This window comes from Enhydra lutris, unplaced genomic scaffold, assembly GCF_002288905.1.
Source record: "Enhydra lutris kenyoni isolate GAN:26980312 unplaced genomic scaffold, ASM228890v2 scaffoldscaffold13, whole genome shotgun sequence".
NCBI classification, from domain to species: domain Eukaryota; kingdom Metazoa; phylum Chordata; class Mammalia; order Carnivora; family Mustelidae; genus Enhydra; species Enhydra lutris.
This window is the reverse complement of record NW_019154097.1, coordinates 30,270,585-30,293,668: the sequence shown is the minus strand read 5'-3', so window position 1 is coordinate 30,293,668 and position 23,084 is coordinate 30,270,585. Positions and strand designations below refer to the sequence as shown.

Genomic DNA, 23,084 nt, shown 5'->3' with positions numbered 1-23,084 from the left:
ACCTACCATAAAACCCAGTAGGGCCTCTGACTGTACTATAAATTGGTCTCGTATGGAAGGTAGGTTCTCCCCCAGTTCTCCATGCATAGCAAGACTGTACACTTCCTTCTCCACTGTTCTGTCATGAGAATCATTTTCCTTCTATGAAATCTTTTGATATGAGTGTTGTCAGAGAACAAATACATTTAAATGCAAACAGAGTTCTTTTTAAAAAGTTGGGTGACTCCTCAATTTTAGGTTTACATTTTGTAATTATTTAATTTTAATCTTTTAATTTTGAGATAACTATTTATTTGTAATTGTAAGAAGTAATACTGAGAGATCCCACATACCCCTCACTCATTTCTCCCTAGTAGTAAGGTCGTATAGAACTATAGGATATTGTTGTTGATACAACCCATGATCTTATTCAGATTCCTTCAGTTTTACTTGTACTCTGTGTGTGTGTGTGTGTGTGTGTGTGTGTGTATTTATTTCTCTGCGATTTTATTACATCTGTAGTTTTTAAAAAATTTTTTTTTATTTTAAGATTTTATTTATTTATTTGACAGAGAGACAGAGAGAAAAAGCACAAGCAGGGGAGTGGGAGAGGGAGAAGCAGGCCCCCTGCCAAACAGAGAGGCTGACGCGGGGCTCGATCCCAGAACCCTGGGATCGTGACCTGAGCCAAAGGCAGACGCTTAATGACTGAGCCACCCAGGCACCCCGATTACATCTGTAGTTTTATGTATCCAATGCCATATTTAAAATACTTCCATTACCACAAGGATTCCTCATTTTGTCCTTTCCTAACCATACCCACTTCCTTTCTGCTGCTTCTAATTTCTGAACCCCTGATAACCACTAAGCTGATCTCCATTTCTATAAATTTGTTATTTTAAGCGTGTTATATAAATGGAATCATATAGTATATAATCTTTTGGGATAGGTTTTTTCCTCACTCAGCATATATCTCTTGAGATTCATCCAAGTGTCAATAGTTTCTTGTTATTAATGAATAGTATTCCATGGAGTAGATACAGCACAACTTGTTTAGCTCTTCACTTGTTGAAGGATACCGATTTATTTCCAATTTTTGGCTATTATGAATTAAGCTTTGAACATAAATTTTCATTGGTGAGTCCAGTTGCTAGGTCATATGGTAAATACATGGTTTGCAACTTACTGTATTTACTTATTTTTTTAAAGATTCATTAGTTCATTTAAGTGGTGGGGGGAAGAGGGCAGAGGGAGAAGGAGAGAGAAATCCAGGCTGACTCCTTGCTGAGTGTGGAGCCTGCTGCAGGGCCTGATCTCCCAACCCTGAGATCATGACAAACCAAGAGTCCGGGGGTCTCCTGACTGTGCCACCCTGATGCCCCTCCAATTTACTTTAAAAATGAGTAGATAAAAATCTTTTCTTGTTAAAATTATTTACTCTTACATTTGTTTGGTGAAAAGTATCATTTTACAGTTTCTTTAAAGCTGTTTTCTAGAACCTATTGTCTGTAGCCAGGGAATTTGCGTTTTGGAGTAGCCATTATATCATCCTTGGGCATTATGAAATGAAGGTGGAAGCTGACGAATCAAGCCACAGAATCGTTAAAGGGTAGTTTTCCTTTCTTATGAAATAATATATGTATTAGTTCTTGTCTTTTTTGCATTTGATCTTTAGTTTTAATATTGTAGTAAAAGGTTGAATTGTATTTTCTCTTCTTACAGCGGCTATGTGACTATGTTTGTGACCTCCTCTTAGAAGAGTCAAATGTCCAGCCAGTATCAACACCAGTAACAGTGTGTGGAGACATACACGGACAGGTAAAATTTCATGAACAGATTTTTAGCTTTTGTACTGTCCATAGTCCACGTGTGTTTCCACTTATGTGCAAAAATGCCACAAGAAAAACAAGAAACAAACACAGCTCATTTGATAGATTGGCCTGTCTGTGTGACACTAATGATTCCTGGTTACTATTACAGTGAGTAAAAGTGGTGGTCAAATTACTCATGGAGGGGTGCCTGGGTGGCTCAGTGGGTTGAAGCCTCTGCCTTCGGCTCAGGTCGTGGTCCCAGGGTCCTGGGATCGAGCCCCTCATCGGGCTCTCTGCTCGGCGGGGAGCCTGCTTCCTCCTCTCTCTCTGCCTGCCTCTCTGCCTACTTGTGATCTCTCTCTCTCTCTGTCAAATAAATAAATAAAATCTTTAAAAAAAAATTACTCATGGAGTTCGTTGAAATTATACTTGCAAAGTGGATAGAATGCAACATTATTGCTCTGGGAAGGGTTGTGGACAGCTCACAGTGACTGTGATTAACAGGACGTGCTTTGGTTTTAGGTATTAATTTTCTATTCTATTCACTCAGGTCAAATTTTATTGAAAATGTATCATTTCCATAGTGGGAATGAGAATAATATAGGTTCAGAAGGATAAAATTGTTGGTGCACGATTTTACGCAAGTGTCTGCTAGGATAGGAGAAAGATGAGTCTCGTTTTTTATCTGCTGGGCTTTTTTTTTTTTTAACTTGACAGAGAGAGAGGGAGAGAGGGAACACAAGCAGGGGGAGTGGGAGAGGGAGAAGCAGACTCCCCGCTGAACAGGAAGCCTGATGTGGGGCTCGATCCCAGCATCCTGGGGATCATGACCCAAGCCGAAGGCAGCCGCTTTAATAGCTGAGCCACCCAGGTGCGCCTGTGCTTTTGTTTTTAAGAGTTTCAAGGCAGTGGCAAGAGGAATACACCTCATCTTTAGACTCTTACTGTCAGGGTGTAGCCCAGTTGGAAACCCTCTGTGTATTTGTAGAGGTGTTTTGTGTGTGTGTTTTTTGTTTGTTTGTTTGTTTTAACTGGGAATGGAAGCTAAGCAGAACTCTCACTCAGTCTGCTGTCTGTGTACAGTGGGGTTGTGGATATAAGACATATATTGTAAACAATATCTTTATCAAACCCAGCATGACTTGCTATCATCTGTGCAATTTCCCTGCCTTGAATAAGACTGCCTAAAGGAGCAGAAATGTATATAAATTGGTAGTGATTGGTGGCTGTTCCGTGAATTAAGTTCTGTTTTGACCACTTTAGGGCTCTTTTCTTTTTTTGGTTTTCAATTTGTTCTCTGGGTGGTTGAGGTCATAATAAATCTGGCATTTGCATGTTATCAGCTTCTAAATAGAGAGCCCATTAGGTCATCTCTGAGCTGTTGAAAGATTTATTTATTTATTTATGTAGGTGGGGTGTCTGAGAGTGGGGGTGGGGTGGGGGGCAGTAGGTGGGAAGAGGCAGAGGGAAAGGGAGAGAGAACTCAAGCAGACTTGGTGCTGAACTCGGAGCCCAAGGCAGGGCTCGATCTCACTACCCGTGAAACCATTTCCTGAGCTGAAACCAAGAATTGGATGCTTAAGTGGCTGCACCACTCAGGCACTCCCATCTGTGATCTTTTAAAATCTTAGTTCTCTAGGGTAGACTTTAGGAGTGCATTTCTTAAAATTTCCATACACTGGGGTGCCTAGATAGCTCCGTCCTTTAGCTTCTGCCTTTGGCTCAGGTCATGATTCCAGCGTCCTGGGATTGAGCCCTGCATCGTCGGGCTCCCTGCTGGGGTGGGGGGTTAGAGGGGTGAGGGGGCCTGCTTCTCCTTCTTCCTCTCCCCCTGCTTGTGTTCCCTGTCTCACTGTGTCTCTCTCTTTGCCAAATAAATAAGTAATCTTTAAAAAAAAAACCCAAAAAACAAGTCTCTGTAAAAAAAAATTTCCATACATCTTCTTTCCAAAAACATAATAAACATTTGTATTTTGCTAAGATAAATGATACTAATATAAGCGTGCTATAACACATTCCTAAAAGCTGAAATAAACAAAATAATGTTTTCCCCTAGGGGTGCCTGGGTGGCTCAGTGGGTTAAGCCTCTGCCTTTGGCTCAGGTCATGATCTCAGTCGGGGTCCTGGGATAGATCTGTACATCGGGCTCTCTGCTCAGCAGGGGGCCTGCTTCCCCCCCCACCCCCCGCCTCTCTGCCTGCTTGTGATCTCTCTCTCTGTGTCAAATAAATAAAATCTTAAAAAAAAAAAACCAGCTTTAAAAAATAATGTTTCCCCCTGATTATAATATTAAAATTGATGGGTTTCCTGGGTTTTTAGGACTTTTTAGTATGTAATTTACAATAACTTTTTTAATACATAATTTGCAGCCATGATCAAAGGCCAGGAAATTAGAGACAACTTCAAACTACTAAAATTAATTAAAATAATAAAATTTTACTTCTGTAGTACATATACACCTTCAGTCAAATGTACAATCTAGCTAACATTTCTTGTGTTTTGAAGGTTAACAAAGTGCCTTTATTTTTTTTTTTTTTAAGATTTTATTTATTTATTTGACAGAGAGAGTGAGATCACAACAAGTAGGCATAGAGGCAGGCAGAGAGAGGTGGGGAAGCAGGCTTCCTGCGGAGCAGAGAGCCTGATTCGGGGCTCGATCCCAGGACCCTGAGATCATGACCTGAGCCGAAGGCAGAGGCTTAACCCTCTGAGCCACCCAGACGCCCCAACAAAGTGCTTTTTCACATATTCTGTGTCCTACTTTTTCAAGAGTCCTGTGAGATTGAATTATATTGTAGAAAAGGAAGCTTAGACTGAAAGATTGAAGAATTAGCCTAAACTCACAGAGCTACAAAGGGACATAGTTGAGATTTGAAACTTAACTTTGGTGTTGGCGTCCATGTTTTTTTTTTTTTTTTTAAAGAGAATGAGTGGGGGGGAAGCAGAGAGGGAGAGGGAGAAGCAGACTCCCTGCTGAGCAGGGATCCAGACATGGGGCTCGATCCCAGGACCCGGGGATTGTGACCTGGGCCGAAGGCAGATGCTTAACTGACTGAGCCACCCAGGTGCCCCCGTCCATGTTATTTTTAATTGTTTTTATTGAAATATAGTTTTTATTTTAAGACTACCACCAAATTGAACATTGTTTCTCTTATACTTGACCCTTTATATCATCTGCTAATTAAAAGCTTGGGACTTTCAGAGCTTCCAAATATAAGATGTGTCCTTTAGGATTTTAGAGTTGTCTTCCCCTTGGGCCAGTTCTGGCATTCAGAGATTGGGTTATGAGCGTCAATAAACTCATTTAAAAATTTTGGCAAGCATGAAGTGCTGAGAAGCATTGCAACAGTGTAATCTAGTGAGGAGATTGTAGACTGCATTGTCCAAGCTTGGTTTAAGTCCTGGCTTGGCTGCCTATTAACTATTCAAGAAATCACTTTGGGTAGGTCACAAGTTTTTAGGTATGGCCTGTGGACCTTTGAAGGTCTGTAAGGTGGTACAAAATCAATTGAGGGTAAAACTGCAGGTATCTCAGCATGAATCAAAGGAGTAGCACCAGACTATGCTGGTTTTTACTGTATTCTTCACAACATATGTGCACAGTAAAAAAAAAATTCCAGTATCACTTAAGAATGTCCTCGATGATACTTACCTGGCAGGGGAGATACCATGATCACAAAGAATGTCCTTGGTGAAGCAGTAATATTAGTTGTAATTATCAACTTGTGAGCTGATAACATCTTTTGAACAGTCCTATAATGGAAATAGGAAGTATGCGTACAACACATCTGCTAGATACCAAAGAAAGATGTTTTGCTCAAGGAAAATATTTGTGTAGTTTTTTGTTATCACAAGCTGAAGGAGCTTCTTTTTTTAATGGAACACCTTTTTTACTTGAGAGAATGACTAACAAGCTATGGGTATTTGACAACTATCTTTGCAACAGTGAAGGAGTGAACCAGTCACTTCAAGGAAAACAATTGACCATATTTATTGCCAGTGACAAAATTTGGTTTTTCAAATCAATAATTAGAATTTTAGAAAATTGGAGCCCACCATCATGATGGCGGACTATCAGCTTCTGATACTTATTTTTTTCATTTTTTATTTTTTAAGGTCTTTATTTATTTATTTGACAGAGAGAGAGACAGTGAGAGAGAGAGCACAAACAAGGGTAATGGGAGAGGGAAAGGCAGGCTTCCTGCTGAGCAAGGAGCCCAATGTGGGGCTCGATGAAGGTAGACGCTTAATGACTGAGCCACTCAGGTGCCCCAGCTTCTGATATTTAAAGACTTTTCTGTTGGTGATGATATTAACAAATACGGTTTTTTGGTGATATATAATGAAATATAATTTCTGTTTTCCAAATGACCAGTGTGTTAGCCACTGAGAGTGTTAGACCAGTCTACTAACAGAATAGGAAAAAGACCATTTATCAAATGTTGGTATGTTAATAAAGTATGCACCATTCTCTCTAAAGATTATTAAAATACTCTTCCTTTTCGTAAAATACACTTGTATGAAGCTGGATTTTCTTTATGTACTTTCATCAGTATATCCCAACAGATTGAATGCAGAGGCAAATTATGAAAATCTAGCCAAATTCTGTTTAACCAGATATTAAATTTGTTTTGTTTTGGAAGACATTGTTTACTTTTCGTTAGAAATATGTGTATGTTACTATTTAATGAGTTGTTACTGACTTAAACAATTAAATATTAAAATGATTACTTTTCATTTCTGATATGGTCAGTAGCAACTGATGATAAACTATATCAGCAAAAGCTTTTTGGGCACCAGTAATGTTTAAGACTATAAATGGGTCCTGAAACTAAAAAGTTTAAAAACTGCTGAGCTAGCCAACTCTTTCCTTGTCTCTAATGATGGAATAAAATCCACTTCTCGGGATTGCTTTTATTTTATTTTATTTTAGTTTAATTTTTAAAAGATTTTATTTATATGAGAGAGACAATGAGAGAGAAAGAGAGAATGAGAAGGGAGATGGTCAGAGGGAGAAGCAGACTCCCCGATGAGTAGGGAGTCCCATGTGGGACTCGATCCGGGGACTCCAGGATCTTGACCTGAGCTGAAGGCAGCTGCTTAACCAACTGAGCCACCCAGGCACCCAGAATTGCTTTTATTTTAAAATGAGATTTACAGGAGTTCCTGGATGGCTCAGTCAGTTAAGTGCCCAGTTAAGATCAGGTCATGATCTTAGGGTCGTGAGATCGAGCCCCATGTTGGGCTCTGTGCTCAGGATGGAGTCTGCTTCTCTCCCTTTCTCTCTGCTCCTCCCCCCCCCCCGCTCATGTTGCATGCTCTCTCTCTCTAAAATAAATCAATCTTCAAAACAAAACAAAACATTATGAAGCTTACAGAGTATCTGTGATGTGGAAAACATATAATAGATGGTAGAAATCATTTGTGAAATGATGAGGTGAGCTTCCAGTAATGTAGGACAAACTTAGTTGTCTGCACATGTTCTCAGTAAATGTTTATTATATTAAAGAATTTTGAAAAAAAAACTTCCATTATGAAGTAGGAACTGTTGGGTCCCTGAAGCAGAATATTTGATCGTCTGTTAAATATATATAGGGTAAATGGAAACTTATAACATTTTTATTTAGGAATATGTTTCTATAACTATCAGTAGAAAAGTTTAAGGACACTCCCTCTTCCACCATTTCTTTTACAAAAGCAACTTTTTTTTTGTTGCTTTTTTTTTTTTTTAAGATTTTATTTATTTATTTGACGGACAGAGATCACAGGCAGGCAGAGAGGCAGGCAGAGAGAGGAAGGGAAGCAGGCTCCCTGCTGAGCAGAGAGCCTGATGTGGGGCTCGATCCCAGGACCCTGGGATCATGACCTGAGCCGAAGGCAGAGGCTTTAACCCGCTGAGCCACCCAGGCGCCCCCAAAAGCAATTGTTTTATGAAACTTTTAAATGCTCCCTTCCTGACTCTGTGTGTATATATAGTAAAATGGTATAGTTTACTGTAGGTATAGTTTTGTGTTCTATCCTCTTCCCTAATCATTTTTCCATTTTGGTGCATAGTTTCTACTATAAGCATTATTCATGATTAATCCAGGTCTTTGAGTTGGTAGATCATACTTTATTAAAAGTCTTTTAGGGATACCTGGGTGGCTGAGTCTGTTGGGCGTCTGCCTTTGGCTTAGGTCATGATCCTGGGGTCCTGGGATCAAGTCCTGTGTCAGGCTCCCTGCTTGCCGGGGAGCCTGCTTCTCCCTCTGCCTGCCACTCCCCCTGCTTGTGTTCTCTCTCTCTCTCTCTCTCTCTGACAAATAAATAAATAAATAAATAAAATCTTTTAAAAGTCTCTCAAAAAAATCATTGAACACTACATCAAAAACTAATTATGTACTATACAGTGACTAACAACATAAAAAAAACTAGTCAGTTGTCAGTCATGAAGTGTGTTTCTCTTATTATTATAAATGATGTTGTAACACATTTTCTATATATTCACCCAGTATGTATGTATGTATGTATGTATTTATTTATTTATTTATGTACGTACTTATTTTTTTGCCCTTAGGATATAGTCACAGAAGTGGAATTACTAGGCTAGAGTAACACACAACACATGTGTGTATGTATTTCACTGATACACAGCACACACACACACACACACACACACACACATTTTTATTGCTCATGCTGTGTGTATATATATAAACATACGCTATGTAAATAATATGTGGTATACATGCATCATGTATACATCTATGGGATGGGAATTGAGATGTGTACTTTTTAAAAATAAAGATAGATTTATTTATTTATTTATTTATTTTTAAAGATTTTATTCATTTATTTGATAGAGACACAGCGAGAGAGGGAATACAAGCCGGGGGAGTGGGAGAGGGAGAAGCAGGCCTCCCGCCAAGCAGGGAAACCGATGTGGGGCTCAATCCCAGGACCCCGGGATCATGACCCGGGCCGAAGGCAGACACTTAACAACTGAGCCATCTGGATGCCCTATTTATTTATTTTACATAGAGCCTGTGGAGGGGATAGGGCAGAGGTAGGAGAGAATCCCAAGCAGACTCAGGCCCATGGGGGACTCAGTCACCCGCCCTGAGATCAGGCCCAGAGGCAAAACCGAAAGTCGGACACTCAACTAGCTGAGCCACCCAGGCACCCCAAGAAGTATGCTTCTGTGTATCTGTGTCCATTTCTAAATGGACAGCAAGTGTGTTGGACAAATAATAGTCTACCAATTGACTGAGATTGAATGCTGTTTCATTTATTTGCTTGCTAATTTTAAGAAGATAGGGAAATTTTAAATTTTCTAAAGTTTTTTTTTTTTTTTTTTTTTTTTTTTTAAATTCTAAGCCAGGAACAACTTCAGACTTACAAAATACTGTTATAAAGGGTAGTGCTTTATTTCTTTTAGTAGTTAACATTTAAATTTCAATTTTGTTCACGGTGATTTAAGATTACTGTTTTTTTTTTTTAAAGATTTTATTTATTTATTTGACAGATACAGATCACAAGTAGGCAGAGAGGCAGGCAGAGAGAGGAGGAAGCAGGCTCCCTGCTGAGCAGAGAGCCTGATGTGGGGTTCGATCCCAGGACCCTGAGATCATGACCTGAGCTGAAGGCAGAGGCTTTAACCCACTGAGCCACCCAGGCGCCCTAAGATTACTGTTTTAAGTGTTAGAAATTTAGGGTGCCTGGGTGGCTCAGTGGGTTAATCCTCTGACTTCAGCTCAGGTCGTGATCTCAGGGTCCTGGGATTGAACCCCGCATCAGGCTCTCTGCTTAGCAGGGAGCCTGCTTCTCTCTCTCACTCTGCCTGCCTCTCTGCCTACTTGTGATCTCTCTCTCTGTGTCAAATAAATAAATAAATAGACCAATAAATAAGTAAATAAATAAATCTTCAAGTGTTAGAAATTTAATAATTTTATTTTCAAGTGTAAAATACAACTGTATAGGTGTTTTAGTTGTAGTTGGTCAATATAGTAAATTCCTTTAATTCAAAGTCTTAGAAAAGCTTAAGTTTTCTTTAGGAATTAGGATTAAGATAACCTAGTTGATTGAGTTTACCACATGTACAGTTTGTCAATTACCAATTTACAGTGAAATAGAATATGATGAAATACACAGTTCTTTTTTTTACTGATTATTGAGAAGACACTCCATAGCTAAAGAGCCTGAGGGTATACATTTCTAAAGTAGAGTGTGGGAAGGTAGGTTGATGTGATGTTGTGAAGTGTCATGTAAATTCACTTGAAAAAAATTCTTATCTACTTGTTTCCTTATTTTTTTTAAAACATTTTATTTATTTATTTGATAGAGAGAGACACAGCAAGAGAGGGAACAGAAGCAGAGGGAGTGGGAGAGGGAGGGGCAGGCTTCCTGCTGAGCAGATAGCCCCAATGTGGGGCTCGATCCCAGGACAATGGGATCAGGCCCTGAGCCGAAGGCAGATGCTTAACGACTGAGTCACCCAGGAGCCCCCTGTTTCCTTATTTTTTATTTCATTAAAATAGATGTTGAGTATGGGGTAGGGTGGTTAGGTTAGCTTATTAACAAGTTAGGTAACTGATCAGTTATTTCAAATTCTCAAGTGATGGGGCACCTGGCTGACTCAGTTGGTGGAGTATGTGACTCTTGATCTTAGGGTCGTGAATTCAAGCCCCGCACTGGGTGTAGAGATTATTTAAAAAATTCTAGGTGACAAGATAAAATGAAAGAAATTTGAGGGAGAAGGCCTATAACATTAATGATCTGGGAATGACTTTGCTGGTAATTGTGAGATTTATTTTAGTACTTTTTTTAGACTTGAGATCTGTGTGCTTGGCAGTTTTGCTTATACTTTATTTCTTATAAGTGTCAGTATTTGAGGTCTTCTTAATTAGATACTTCTTTACACATTTTGCTCTCAGTTTTATTATTTCACTTCTTTGTGGGAATTTGTAATCAGTATATATTGCCTTTCTTTTGTAGTTTTATGACCTTTGTGAACTATTCAGAACTGGAGGTCAGGTTCCTGACACAAACTACATATTTATGGTATGTAAACCCCAATGATATCACATACTTACTTAAAATGGAAAGGATCTGACTTATTACAATAAATTACATAACAGTTTCATTTTCAGGTAACATTCACTATTTAATTATATGAAAAGGTGATGCTGTACTTTTTTACATTTTTGCCATTTGTCCAGATGAAAGTAATTGTGTTAGTAAATTGGGATATGCTTAGGACTGGGTTGTAGCCTGAGTAATGGTTGGCAGAAAAATAGTCTAGAACCACCAAACTTTAAGGCACAAATCTTCAATTTACTGTTATTTTATCACACTTTTTTTTGAGCATTTTCATCTGTTACCATTCTACAGATTGATGAATATGTGCACATACACATTTGCTATTAAGGGAGATATTTGCTTACTTTGCTTTTGGAATGTAATGTTACTGTTGAATTTTTCCTAAATCCTGTCATTTTCCTTCCTTTAAACCTTTAAAGGTTTCTGGGTCACTTTACTATTCTTTTAGCTGTTTTCCTATTGATCTAACATTGTCCCAACTAAAACATTAATGGGAAGTGAAAATAGTATGGCTTTACAAGCAGTTGTTAGATGCACAGCTTTACCTAGAACACTGTTATAATTACTGTATCTGCTTTTACAAGAACACTATCTCTTCAGATTGGTAGTTTTTCTGATATAGTTACGGTGATTTTGGGGACACCTGGCTGACTCAGAAGAGCATGTAACTCTTGATCCTGGGGTAGTGAGTTTTAGCCCCATGTTGGGTATAAAGATTACTTAAATAAATAAATATTTAAAATAATAGAGTGATTTTTGAAATTTATTTTAAAATTTTTGATTCACATATGACCTTTTAGAAATATCTGCTAATGTAGGTAATAGAGAATTGGAAAAATGGTGGTTTTGTAGTGAAGATCCTTGAGAGACTTGCACAGCAGGATCCTGTAGGCCTCCTGAATCATAAGACAAGCACATTTAGTAGAGACTGCTCATTTACTTTGATTTGAGTTTTTTGGTTAAAACCTAGTGTCCAAGTAATTCAACATGTGACTCTTCATTTTTGTTATTTTTGACTGTGTCTCTTGGTTTGTACATTTAGGTGTAATTTTAAAAAATATTATTGCTATTGTATTGTTTCTAACTTTAAATTTTTACTTTACAGGGTGATTTTGTAGACAGAGGTTACTATAGTTTGGAGACCTTCACTTACCTTCTTGCACTAAAGGCTAAATGGCCTGATCGTATTACACTTTTGCGAGGAAATCATGAGAGTAGACAGATAACACAGGTGTATGGATTTTATGGTAAGACTTTCTATTTTCTCTGATTCTGAATATTGTTTTACTTTCCTCTTTGGGAGAAAAGCCATGCAAGTCATACATGTGTTTTACAGTAAAATTAGAAATACAGATCATCGTTTTCCACTTTCTCAACCTTTAACTCTTCCCTCTTCTTCCCCCAGTCAATTGAGAACCTTACCATGGAGTGAGAACTATTTTTAACTTTTTCGCGTACATTGTCCTAGATCATTGCCTCAAAGTGTAGTCCTCAGTTTACCTCAAATGAATCATTAGGAGTGCTTGTTTAAAAGGTACATTGCCGGGACCCCACTGAAAACCTTTTGTGGTGGGAATCCTAGAATCTGCTGAATGTGAATGTTCTACGCTTCAAAGTTTGAGAACATGTGTGTGTGTGTGTAAACATATTTGTGTGTGTACATACCTGTTTTTTCCACTTAATGCCACCAGCCTTTCTTCACTTCAGTGATGTTATTTTTATAGCTGCATTGTGTTCACTGTATGGATGTACTATAATTGATTAAACCTGTATCTTTACCATTGGACATTGAAATTGTTTGTTTGTTTTAAAGATTTGATTTATTTATTTGACAGACAGAGATCACAAGTAGGCAGAGAGGCAGGCAGTGGGGTTGGGGGTAAGCAGGCTCCCTGCTTAGCAGAGAGCCCAATGTGGGGCTTGATCTCAGGACCCTGGGATCATGACCTGAGCCGAAGGCAGAGGCTTTAACCCACTGAGCCACCCAGGCGCCCCTGGAATTATTTTTAAGGTGCTCTTATACACATAGCTGAATGAATGTTCTTTTACATGTGTTTAATATTATATGTGTATAATGTATATAATTACATATGTATGTGTGTGTGTATATCTATCTTATCTATCTGCTCCATCCAGAGAATGCTAGAACCTGAGGGGTCAGAAATGGAACTTAACCTTTAAAAGCAAAATATCTGCTTCTTTCAAACTTTTATATGGTTGAAAGTTTTTAAAAATGTGGTAAGAAAAAAAAATGAGGTTAGAGTGGTGTTGGAAGAATTGGACAGCCACATGCAGAAGAATGAAACTGGACCATTTCCTTACACCACACACAAAAATAGACTCAAAATGGATGAAAGACCTCAATGTGAGACAGGAATCCATCAAAATCCTTGAGGACAACACAGGCAGCAACCTCTTCGACCTCAGCTGCAGCAGCTTCTTCCTAGAAACATTGCCAAAGGCAAGGGAAGCAAGGGCAAAAATGAACTATTGGGACTTCATCAAGATCAAAAGCTTTTGCGCAACAAAGGAAACAGTGAACAAAACCAAAAGACAACTGACAGAATGGGAGAAGATACTTGCTTAGGACATATCAGATAAAGGGCTAGTATCCAAAATCTATAAAGAACTTATCAAACTCAACACCCAAAGAACAAATAATCCAGTCAAGAAATGGGCAGAGGACATGAACAGACATTTCTGCAGAGAAGACATCCAGGTGGCCAACAGACACATGAAAAAGTGCTCAACGTCACTTGGAATCAGAGAAATACAAATCAAAACCACAGTGAGATACCACCTCACACCAGTCAGAATGGCTAAAATTAACAAGTCAGGAAACAACAGATGTTGGCGAGGACACAGAGAAAGGGGAACCCTCCTACACTGTTGGTGGGAATGCAAGCTGGTGCAGCCATTCTATAAAATAGTATGGAGGTTCCTTAAAAAGTTGAAAATAGAGCTACCCTACGACCCAGCATTCACACTACTGGGTATTTAAAGATACAAATGTAGTGGTCTGAAGGGGCACGTGCATCTGAATGTTTATAGCAGCAATGTCCACAATAGCCAAACTATGGAAAGAACATAGATGTTCATCAACAGATGGACAATTATCATATGATATCTCTGATATGAGGAATTTGAGAGGCAGAGCGGAGGGTTGTAGGACATAGGGAGGGAAAAAAATGAAATAAGATGGGATTAGGAAGGAGATAAACTGTAAGAGGTTCTTAATCTTACAAAACAAACTGAGGGTCTCTGGGGAGTGGGGGGTAGGGATACAGTGGCTGGGTTATGGGCATTGGGGAGGATATATGCTATGGTGAGTGCTGTGAAATGTGTAAGCCTGATGATTCACAGACTTGAACCCGTGGGGCAAATAATACATTATATATTAATACAAAAACTTTTTTAAAAAATGAGGTTGGGAAGCTCTTTGAAGGAGATGGCAGAACTGTTGAGATTATTAACATGAATTTTCCTTAAGCCTAATTGAGGCATATATTGAGATATTTGAAAATATTAATTTCATAATCCTTTATTTTTATTTTTTTAGATTTTATTTATTTGACAGAGATCACAAGTAGGCAGAGAGGCAGTCAGAGAGAGAGAGAGGAAGGGAAGCAGGCTCCCTGTTGAGCAGAGAGCCTGAGGTGGGACTCAATCCCAGGACCCTGGGATCATGACCTGAGCTGAACGCAGAGGCTTTAACCCCCTGAGCCACCCAGGCACCCCAACCCTTTAGTTTTAGATCTTATATTTTGGATTCTTTTCTGTCATAACAAAGATAAGCTAAGCTCTCTTTCTCCTTTTTTTTTTTTTTTTGTAAGCCATTATCAATTACTAAACTGAGAAATTTTTATAATTTATGATTTATTTATTTAAAGATTTTATTTATTTGACACACACAGAGAGAGAGAGAGAGAGAGTGAGAGACAGCGAGAGAGAGAACATAAGCAGGGGGAGTGGGAGAGAAAGAAGCAGGCTTCCCGATAAGCAGAGAGCCCGATGTGAGGCTCTATTCCAGGACCCTGGGATCATGACCCGAGCCCAAGGCAGCTGCTTAACGACTGACCCACCCAGGCACCCTGATAATTTATGATTTATATAACTTTGTTTATAGTAATTGAAAAGTTAGATGGCTAATATTTGTTTCCTTTTTACAAGTTACTTTTGATTTTCACTCATAAAATATCAAGTACCATTTAAAATAAATGTTTTTGATTTTTTTTTTTTTTAAGATTTTATTTAGTTATTTGACAGAGATCACAAGTAGGCAGAGAGGCAGGTGGGGTGGGGGGGAAGCAGGCTTCCCGCCGAGCAGAGAGCCCGATTAAGGACTTGATGCCAGGATCCTGAGATCATGACCTGAGCTGAAGGCAGAGGCCTAACCCACTGAGCCACCCAGGCACCCAAAGTTTTTGATTCTTTTGCAAAATAGTCAATAGTTTGGATAGTACAATACTGTGGCATTAACTTAGTAAAAGCAACTGGCTCTGAGATTAATATTATAATTACATCCCAAAATTTGACCCATATTTATCAATGTAGGACAAAGGGATAAAGGGGGAGAAGAAAGAGGACTTTTTAATTTTAATTTTAATTTTTTAAAGATTTTATTTATTTATTTGTCAGAGAGAGCACAAGCAGAGGGAGTGGCAGGTAGAGGGAGAAGCAGGCTCCCCACTGACAAAGAAACCCGATGCGGGACTTGATCCCAGGACCCTGGGATCATGACCTGAGCCAAAGACAGATGCTTACCTGAGTGAGCCACACAGGCATCTGAAAGAGGACGTTTTAATCAAGATACCTTGACTGAAGAAAATGACAACAGCACAACATCTAGGATTGAATTCTCTTGTTCTCAAGCTGTGCTGGTCTGTTATTTTGTTTAATAAAAGGAAGACCACTAGCTTCTCAGGCGGGAGATAATTTTAGTTATCATGGAAGTTAACATTGATTTTAAAGTAGTAAAAATGTCCATATATAGCTATTAACTATATGGAGCCTTCAGTTCACATGATAAACACGTACTGAGCAGTTATTGTGAACCAAACACTTTGCATATGTATAAAGACAAAAGATTCTTGCCTGCAAGCTCAGCCCCATGTTAGTGCCCTCATGACAAGTTTACTTAAGGATCCTGCTTCACACGTAGAGGTAATTTAGAAAATCATGAAGCTTCACCATATCCCATAGTCTTCTGTAGCATTTTCAGTTGTACTTACAGCAATAGTGATATGTCAGGTTTTGTTTTTTTTTAACTAAGGAAGAGGTCAAACAGAACTTCCATGATATTAATGGAACAAGAGCTGTATATCCTATTAACGGTTGTAGACAACAGAGAAATTGTTCAGCTGGGAATATGTCAGAACCTGATTGGCGGTCTGTCTCCAGTGATGACTGCAGGTGTACTTACTGGAGTTCAAGTATTTCATTGTGCAATTTACAGAAAATCTTAGAAGAGACAACTTAGGCCTGAGAAATGTTGAGATAGGCATCTCCAATGCTCCTATAATTAAGGGTCCTCTGATTTGATCATCCTACTAGAGTAAGGTGGTCACATTAAATAAATTACTCTGACAGAATTGTCCAGTATGAATAACATAATAGGCCAAAGCATTTGTTTTGGGTTGTATGAATTTAATAGCGCTTTCTGATCCTAGCATTTTGATCAATAACTTGAGCTGCTTTGTAGGGGCACTTCTGGAATGAAAAGCAGGACCACATGCTTAGATTAAACACAAGTTTCCTTCATGGCTCTATGTGGAAGACCTGCCAGGTCATAGCTTGCCATCCTAGTTTAATTTAAACTTCTTCTTCTTTTTTTTTTTTTTTAAAGATTTTATTTATTTATTTTATAGAGATCACAAGTAGGCAGAGAGGGGTGGGGGAAGCAGGCTCCCTGCTGAGCAGAAAGCCAGATGCGGGGCTCGATCCCAGGACCCTGAGATCATGACCTGAGCCAAAGACAGAGGCTTAATTCACTGAGCCACCCAGGCGCCCCTAATTTAAACTTCTTTAGTATTGGGTTCATTCTTCATTTTTATTGGCAGCTTTAGAACTTCACTAATGAGAAACTCTTCTGTTTCTTTCACAGATGAGTGCCAAACCAAATATGGAAATGCTAATGCCTGGAGATACTGTACCAAAGTTTTCGACATGCTCACAGTAGCAGCTGTAAGTTTATGTAAATCTTTGTAAAACCTCAAGTATTTTCCTGTCAGTAACCCTTTGCATACTCTTATCCAATTGCCATCTCAGTTATATTGACATCATTAACATTCATTGATGAATTTAGATATGACTGAGTTTATCATTATGCTTTCAACTCTGTTATCCTTTTTGCTAGTTAATAGATGAGCAGATTTTGTGTGTTCATGGTGGTTTATCTCCTGATATCAAAACACTGGATCAAATTCGAACCATTGAACGGAATCAGGAAATTCCTCATAAAGGAGCATTTTGTGATCTGGTTTGGTCAGATCCTGAAGATGTGGATACTTGGGCAATCAGTCCCCGAGGAGCAGGTTGGCTTTTTGGCGCAAAGGTCACAAATGAGGTAAAGCCAATATTTTTTGAAAAATGGTTTGTTGGTTGCTAATGGACTACTTAAAGAACTATGGTGACTAGAGATAACAACCTTCTGTTTTTCATCTAGTTCATCATGTATGTCTTTCCTTACTGGTTAGATGAGATGACATAATGAAAGCACCTCCTTCAGTATCCGCCTGCTAATACATATAAAATAGATGTTTCTTCTTTTTTTTTTTTTCAAATATTGTAATTAAGTAATATAATAGCAAGGGCAAGATAGGTCATATACATATATGTGTGTGTGTGTGTGTATATGTGTATATATATATAAATTTTAAAAAAGATTTTATTTAATTATTTGTCAGAGAGAGAGAGAGAGCAAGAGAGGGAGCACAAGCAGGGAAAATAGCAGGCAGAGGCAGAAGCAGGTTCCCTGCTGAGCAAGGAGCCCAGTGTAGGTAGGACTTAGTCCCAGGACCCTGGGATCATGAACTGAGCTGAAGGCAGAGGCTCAGCTGACTGAGGTACCAAGGCATCCCTGTATATAAAAATTTTTAATATATATTTTCAATTTAGATTAATTGACGTAAAGCAGTGTATTAGTTTTAGATGCACAACGTGATTTGATAGATATATCTATATCTATGTATCTATATATAGCAAAAATCCAACTTTTGAAGTTCAGCTGTTTCTGTTTTATTTTTTTAAGATTTTATTTTTATTTATTTGTCAGAGAGAGAGTGTACAGGCAGGCAGAGTGGTAGGCAGAGGCAGAGGGAGAAGCAGGCTCCCCACTGAGCAAGGAGCCTGATGTGCCAGGACACCAGGATCATGACCCAAGCTGAAGGCAAACGCTTAACTGACTGAGCCACCCAAGCATCTCTCAGCTGTTTTTAATTAAAAAAAAACCAAAAAAACCCACACATACATATTATATACGGACATAGGGTTGAGCTTATATTGGGAAGTAATCCAGCACAATGGAATTAGAGAGTTAGGTTCAGCATAATTTAGGTTAATTATTTATGTGTTCTGACCCTCTGTTTCCTTAAGTTACAAAAGAAGAATAAATCTCAGAATTCTTATAAGAATCATATTAAACCCTCAGTAAATGATAGATATGGATAGCAACATATTTTTTCATTATACCATAAAAACTTTGTTTCATATCAAATAGTGCTTACAGACCACTTTTCTTCCAGAAAAAAATTTTTTTTTTTAAACTTTAGATTTTATTTATTTATTTGACAGAAATCACCATAGGCAGAGAGGCAGGCAGAGAGAGAGGAGGAAGGAGGCTCCCTGCTGAGCAGAGGGCCCAATTCGGGGCTCAATCCCAGGACACTGGGATCATGATCTGCACCGAAGGCAGAGGCCTTAACCCACTGAGCCACCCAGGCACCCTTCTTCCTGAAATTTCTAATAAATTATGTGACTGTGTGATTTCTATAACTTAGGCCAAAGCAGCTCTGTTTGTCTATAACTTTTGGAAGTAGTGGGGATAACCAGTAGAGTGGGTTCTATAATCATGAGAACTTTAGTAGTAAAAGGATTTATCTTTTTTATTTATTTATTTGTTTATTTTAGAGAGGGAAGGGGAGGGCAGAAGGGGAGAGAGAATCTTAAGCAGGCTTCATGTCCAGTGTGGAGCCATACAAGGGGCTTGATCTCACAACCCTGAAATCATTACCTGAGCCAAAATCAAGAGTTGGGTGCTTAACTGACTGAGCTACCTAGGCACCCCTATACTTTATGTAAATATTATTTTCGCGCACGCGCGCGTGTGTGTGTGTATAAAATATATAGCGTGATTTTTCTTAAGTGTGCTAGATACTTAACAGAACCTTTCTAAATTGCAGTTTGTTCATATCAACAACTTAAAACTCATCTGCAGAGCACATCAACTAGTGCACGAAGGCTATAAATTTATGTTTGATGAGAAGCTTGTAACAGTATGGTCTGCTCCTAATTACTGCTATCGTTGTGGAAATATTGCTTCGATCATGGTCTTCAAAGATGTAAATACAAGAGAACCAAAGTTATTCCGGGCAGTTCCAGATTCAGAACGTGTTATTCCTCCCAGAACGACGACGCCGTATTTCCTTTGAGGCCTTCGCCCATCCTGCTGACCCATTTTTCCTCCCTCTTCTTACCCCAACTTTCGTGTATTACCCTCTACAATATACTTTTTATCGAGCACTTTGCTGCTGAAATGCTGCCTCTTGCCTTTTTTTTTTTAATTTTAAATTATCTAAATTTATTGTTTGTTATGGTGTCTATAGCAATGTTTTTCTATCAATTTTCTCCCCCATCCCATCCCCACCTTGGACTCATTTGAGAAGACTTGAGAAATGTCTTAATACTCTCACACTGCTGCATGTAGCTCTTGCTTATTTACTGGTCTGGGGGAAACAGGATGTGTTTCCTCTTTTTTTAAAAAGCCAATTGACAGAACAGACTATCCCGAAATGCTCCTCCTTTTGTATCATTCAGGCTTTTGTTTTAGTTTGGTAAGTTTTAAGAAATTTCAGCAGCAAAGTTGTTATTCAGTGGGCACGATGGACTGCAAATGCCTCGAGTTATGTATACCTGTCCCAGCTGTAAACTTCATTGTCCTTTGTTGGATGATATTTTAAATGGATATAAAATAAATTGGTCTAAAGGGCTGCCCTCCTTGTTGTGTTTTTAAATTTTAGTTAAAACTGCTATAGCTTATGACTTTGTACAGTAAGATAATTGTATTGATCTTTTTTCAGATTCCTTGTATTTTTTAATAAAGTAATCTTAAATAAAACCCAGATAGGTTAAAGTGTTAGAAATTTTAAACAGCTTACATTGTTAGTTTAAAGTTATTCTCCCCCCCCCACCCCCCCAGATCAGAGTTTTTGACCCTTTGGTTATTGAGTTTAAAACTTCAACTGAAATTCAGTACTATTTATTTAAAAAAATAAAAATCACTAAACTGTGCCTAAAGAACATAACTGCCATATTAATGTTTTGGTTTATATTCTCTATAGTAATAGAAAGACATTTAATACTTGTAATGCTGATGTGTTCATTTGATACCAGTTAAGTAGAATGTGATCGATCCAGTTTACAATCTATCATGAGTATCATTAAGTAAAATCTGTGTACTTTTCAATAGGAATCATTCTCCTCTTACTGTAACACTTGACCTTAACTTTTAGAAAGTGTTCATTTTTTAACTGCAACTGGAAAGGTTGAAAAGTCAGGACTCTTGTATTTGTGAACTGTAATTTGAAGCAAATTTTAAAAAGTGTAGAAAGAAACAAATTGTCCTATTTTGTAAAGGTCTGTGATACCATGTTTCGGCTTTGTGTAAGTAATTTGAATATCCAAAGGGTGTGATGATCAGTTCTTTATATGCAACTGTCCACTTAATAAGGACAAGTGTTCCAGTGTCTCTTATGACTGTGGTCATAAATGATGTTGGAATTCACTATTTTGTGAAATAGTTGGTATCCCTTTACTACTATAATTAATTTTTGTCATTCCAGGAAATCTTTGTGAAGCCAGCCAATTAATAAAGCACTTTAGTATCTGTTCAGGTAGTTTTGAAAACCAACTTTTCCCCTTCAGGATAAGAACTTCCAGGTTACCTAAAAATGCAATAAAAACTTTATAGTCTAAGCTTCTTGGCACATAATTTTTCATCAGGGTTTTTCTTTTATTAAATGAGCACAATAATATTTTGATTTTTATTTTCTGCAACCACCTAGCTCCTTGTTTAGTTTTTAATTGTATAGCTATATGAAAGAAGTGGCTAAGACATTTGCTGCACACACTTGAACTGTTGGGTCAGTAGCTTTGTGTTACTGCCCTGACCCCAGTGTAATTCAGGGGGAAAGGTATTTTTTATCTTACAGGGATATGTAGCTATGTATTTTACTAATTGTGAAACACTGGAAATTAATGATGCAGACAACTTGGTGTGGTCTTTGAACAGCTCTCTGCAGTGTTTTTTTCTGTTACCATAAATTGTATTTAAGTGCTTGCTCTCCTCTGCTTTTAAGTTGTACCAATAAAATCGGTAACCTCAGCCCTCCCTTCCCATTTGACACTCCTTAGCTTAGAATGATGTAGTTGTTTTAGTTATCCCTGTAATGTGACCTTTATTTTTAAGTCATGGTGTACTGCATTTGTTTGTCACTAGTTGGGCATGTGCCAATAATATTCTGTCCATTCCTTAACTGCCATCTCTATTTTGTCTGATTTTTTTTTCTCTTCAGCTGAGTAATGGCTTTTTTGCATGAAAAAAATAGTTTTTACTATTAGACATGTAAAGGGAAGAGAGAGTGAATGTATTGGACTTTGTAAGCCTAAAAGGAACATTTGGATCCCTCTACTAAGTAAGGGCTATGTACGATACAGAGTAATCATGTAGTGGAAGATACTTGGAAGTCATAGATTTGTAGGCAGGAGGCTCTGTTACTCCCTGTATGTAGGCTGAATGTAAAATCCTTTATGTTGTATCAATGGGGGTAATAACTATTTTTATTTGCTGATGATAATACTTGGTTTCTAATAAAGTGTCCTAGGCTCTAGTGAGAACTGTCTACTTTTAATTGCCAATTACTCCCTTTCCCTTTTCCTGATATGCTCTTGGCTAGCTTTTTATAGGTTAATGCTTTTTCCTGAAATATCTCACTACTTTAAATGTGTTCATTTGGGTGTGATCCTAAAAAGTCTGGATCAAGAGCACATCTAATATGCAACCTGCATCAGCTCCTGTTCCATCTGGATGACCAGAACTGTTGGAAGATTGTGACGTCTTAAACCCTGGGTTTTGCTTTTGAAATAAGGTTTGAAATATTGTTCATTGCATTCAGATTTGTGTGTTTTTGCTTTGTAAGCCCAACACCAGGTTTTGAAAATGCGTGTATTGCGAAAGCAAATCCGAACTCTTTCTGAGCCTCTTTCGTTGTCAGAAATAGAATTGCTTTCCATCAGCCTCCAGAAAATTGTGTATCTGGAGTTGAAGAGATTTAACAGCACGAATCCAGATTTTTAAATGTAATTGTTTTTTTAAATGCTAATGTTTGTAAAGCACCTTCAGTTCCTTGGATGAAAGGTGCTATATTCTCTCAGTGTAAATTAATAAAAAGATTGTAGGACGTTTGTCAGAAACTTTTATCTAATGCATAGTCTGTAGCCTGTCCCGACAAGTTAGCATTTTATATAACACAATTTAAATTAAAAAATGCTTATTCCTTCACTTGGTTGCTTGACTAGTAAACAGAAGTGAAACTTTCTCTTGTTCTGCATTTGACTTTGAGCTAAGTGTTCTAGTTCTTTAAAGGCAAGTTTCATTGTTATGTCCTGGACCCAGTGCCCAGAACCATGCATCATGAGATCATCCCAACCCTTTCAATTATATGTGTACAGTGCGCCTTCATGCTGATGAAGTATACAGTAGTAAAACACCAAAAAGCATTTGGAAATTCCCCTGGTGTGGTGCCAGACACAGTAGATGCTGGGGGGAATGTTTGTTCCTTATTCTCCTCCTCTTAATTTTCTATTTCCTTATCAATCAATTGGTGATTGCCTTTCTTACCCTCAGGAGAGATTATGCTGGCTTCTGCCAGGCAGTAATAGCTAACTTAGGTAAATGCTGTATGTGCCCTATTTTGTGTTTACCTTTACCACGGTTCTATG

General features: G+C 38.2%; 1 protein-coding gene across 3 annotated transcripts in view; it reads left to right on the top strand.

The window, feature by feature from the left end:
- LOC111145712 (protein phosphatase 6 catalytic subunit) overlaps positions 1–22,681 on the top strand; it is a 42,158-nt gene extending 19,477 nt beyond the window's left edge. The window contains exons 1-7 of one of the 3 annotated variants that reach the window (XM_022500863.1): positions 1,098–1,550; positions 1,702–1,797; positions 10,764–10,829; positions 11,974–12,115; positions 16,972–17,051; positions 17,224–17,433; positions 19,268–22,681. In XM_022500863.1, the coding sequence (XP_022356571.1) occupies positions 1,545–1,550; positions 1,702–1,797; positions 10,764–10,829; positions 11,974–12,115; positions 16,972–17,051; positions 17,224–17,433; positions 19,268–19,516 (849 nt within the window). In that variant the 5' untranslated portion in view covers positions 1,098–1,544 and the 3' untranslated portion in view covers positions 19,517–22,681. Of the gene's footprint in view, positions 1–1,097; positions 1,551–1,701; positions 1,798–10,763; positions 10,830–11,973; positions 12,116–16,971; positions 17,052–17,223; positions 17,434–19,267 lie in introns of those variants that run through there. The other 2 variants (XM_022500861.1, XM_022500864.1) reach the window with 2 other exon arrangements.
- Positions 22,682–23,084: the final 403 nt, after the last annotated feature.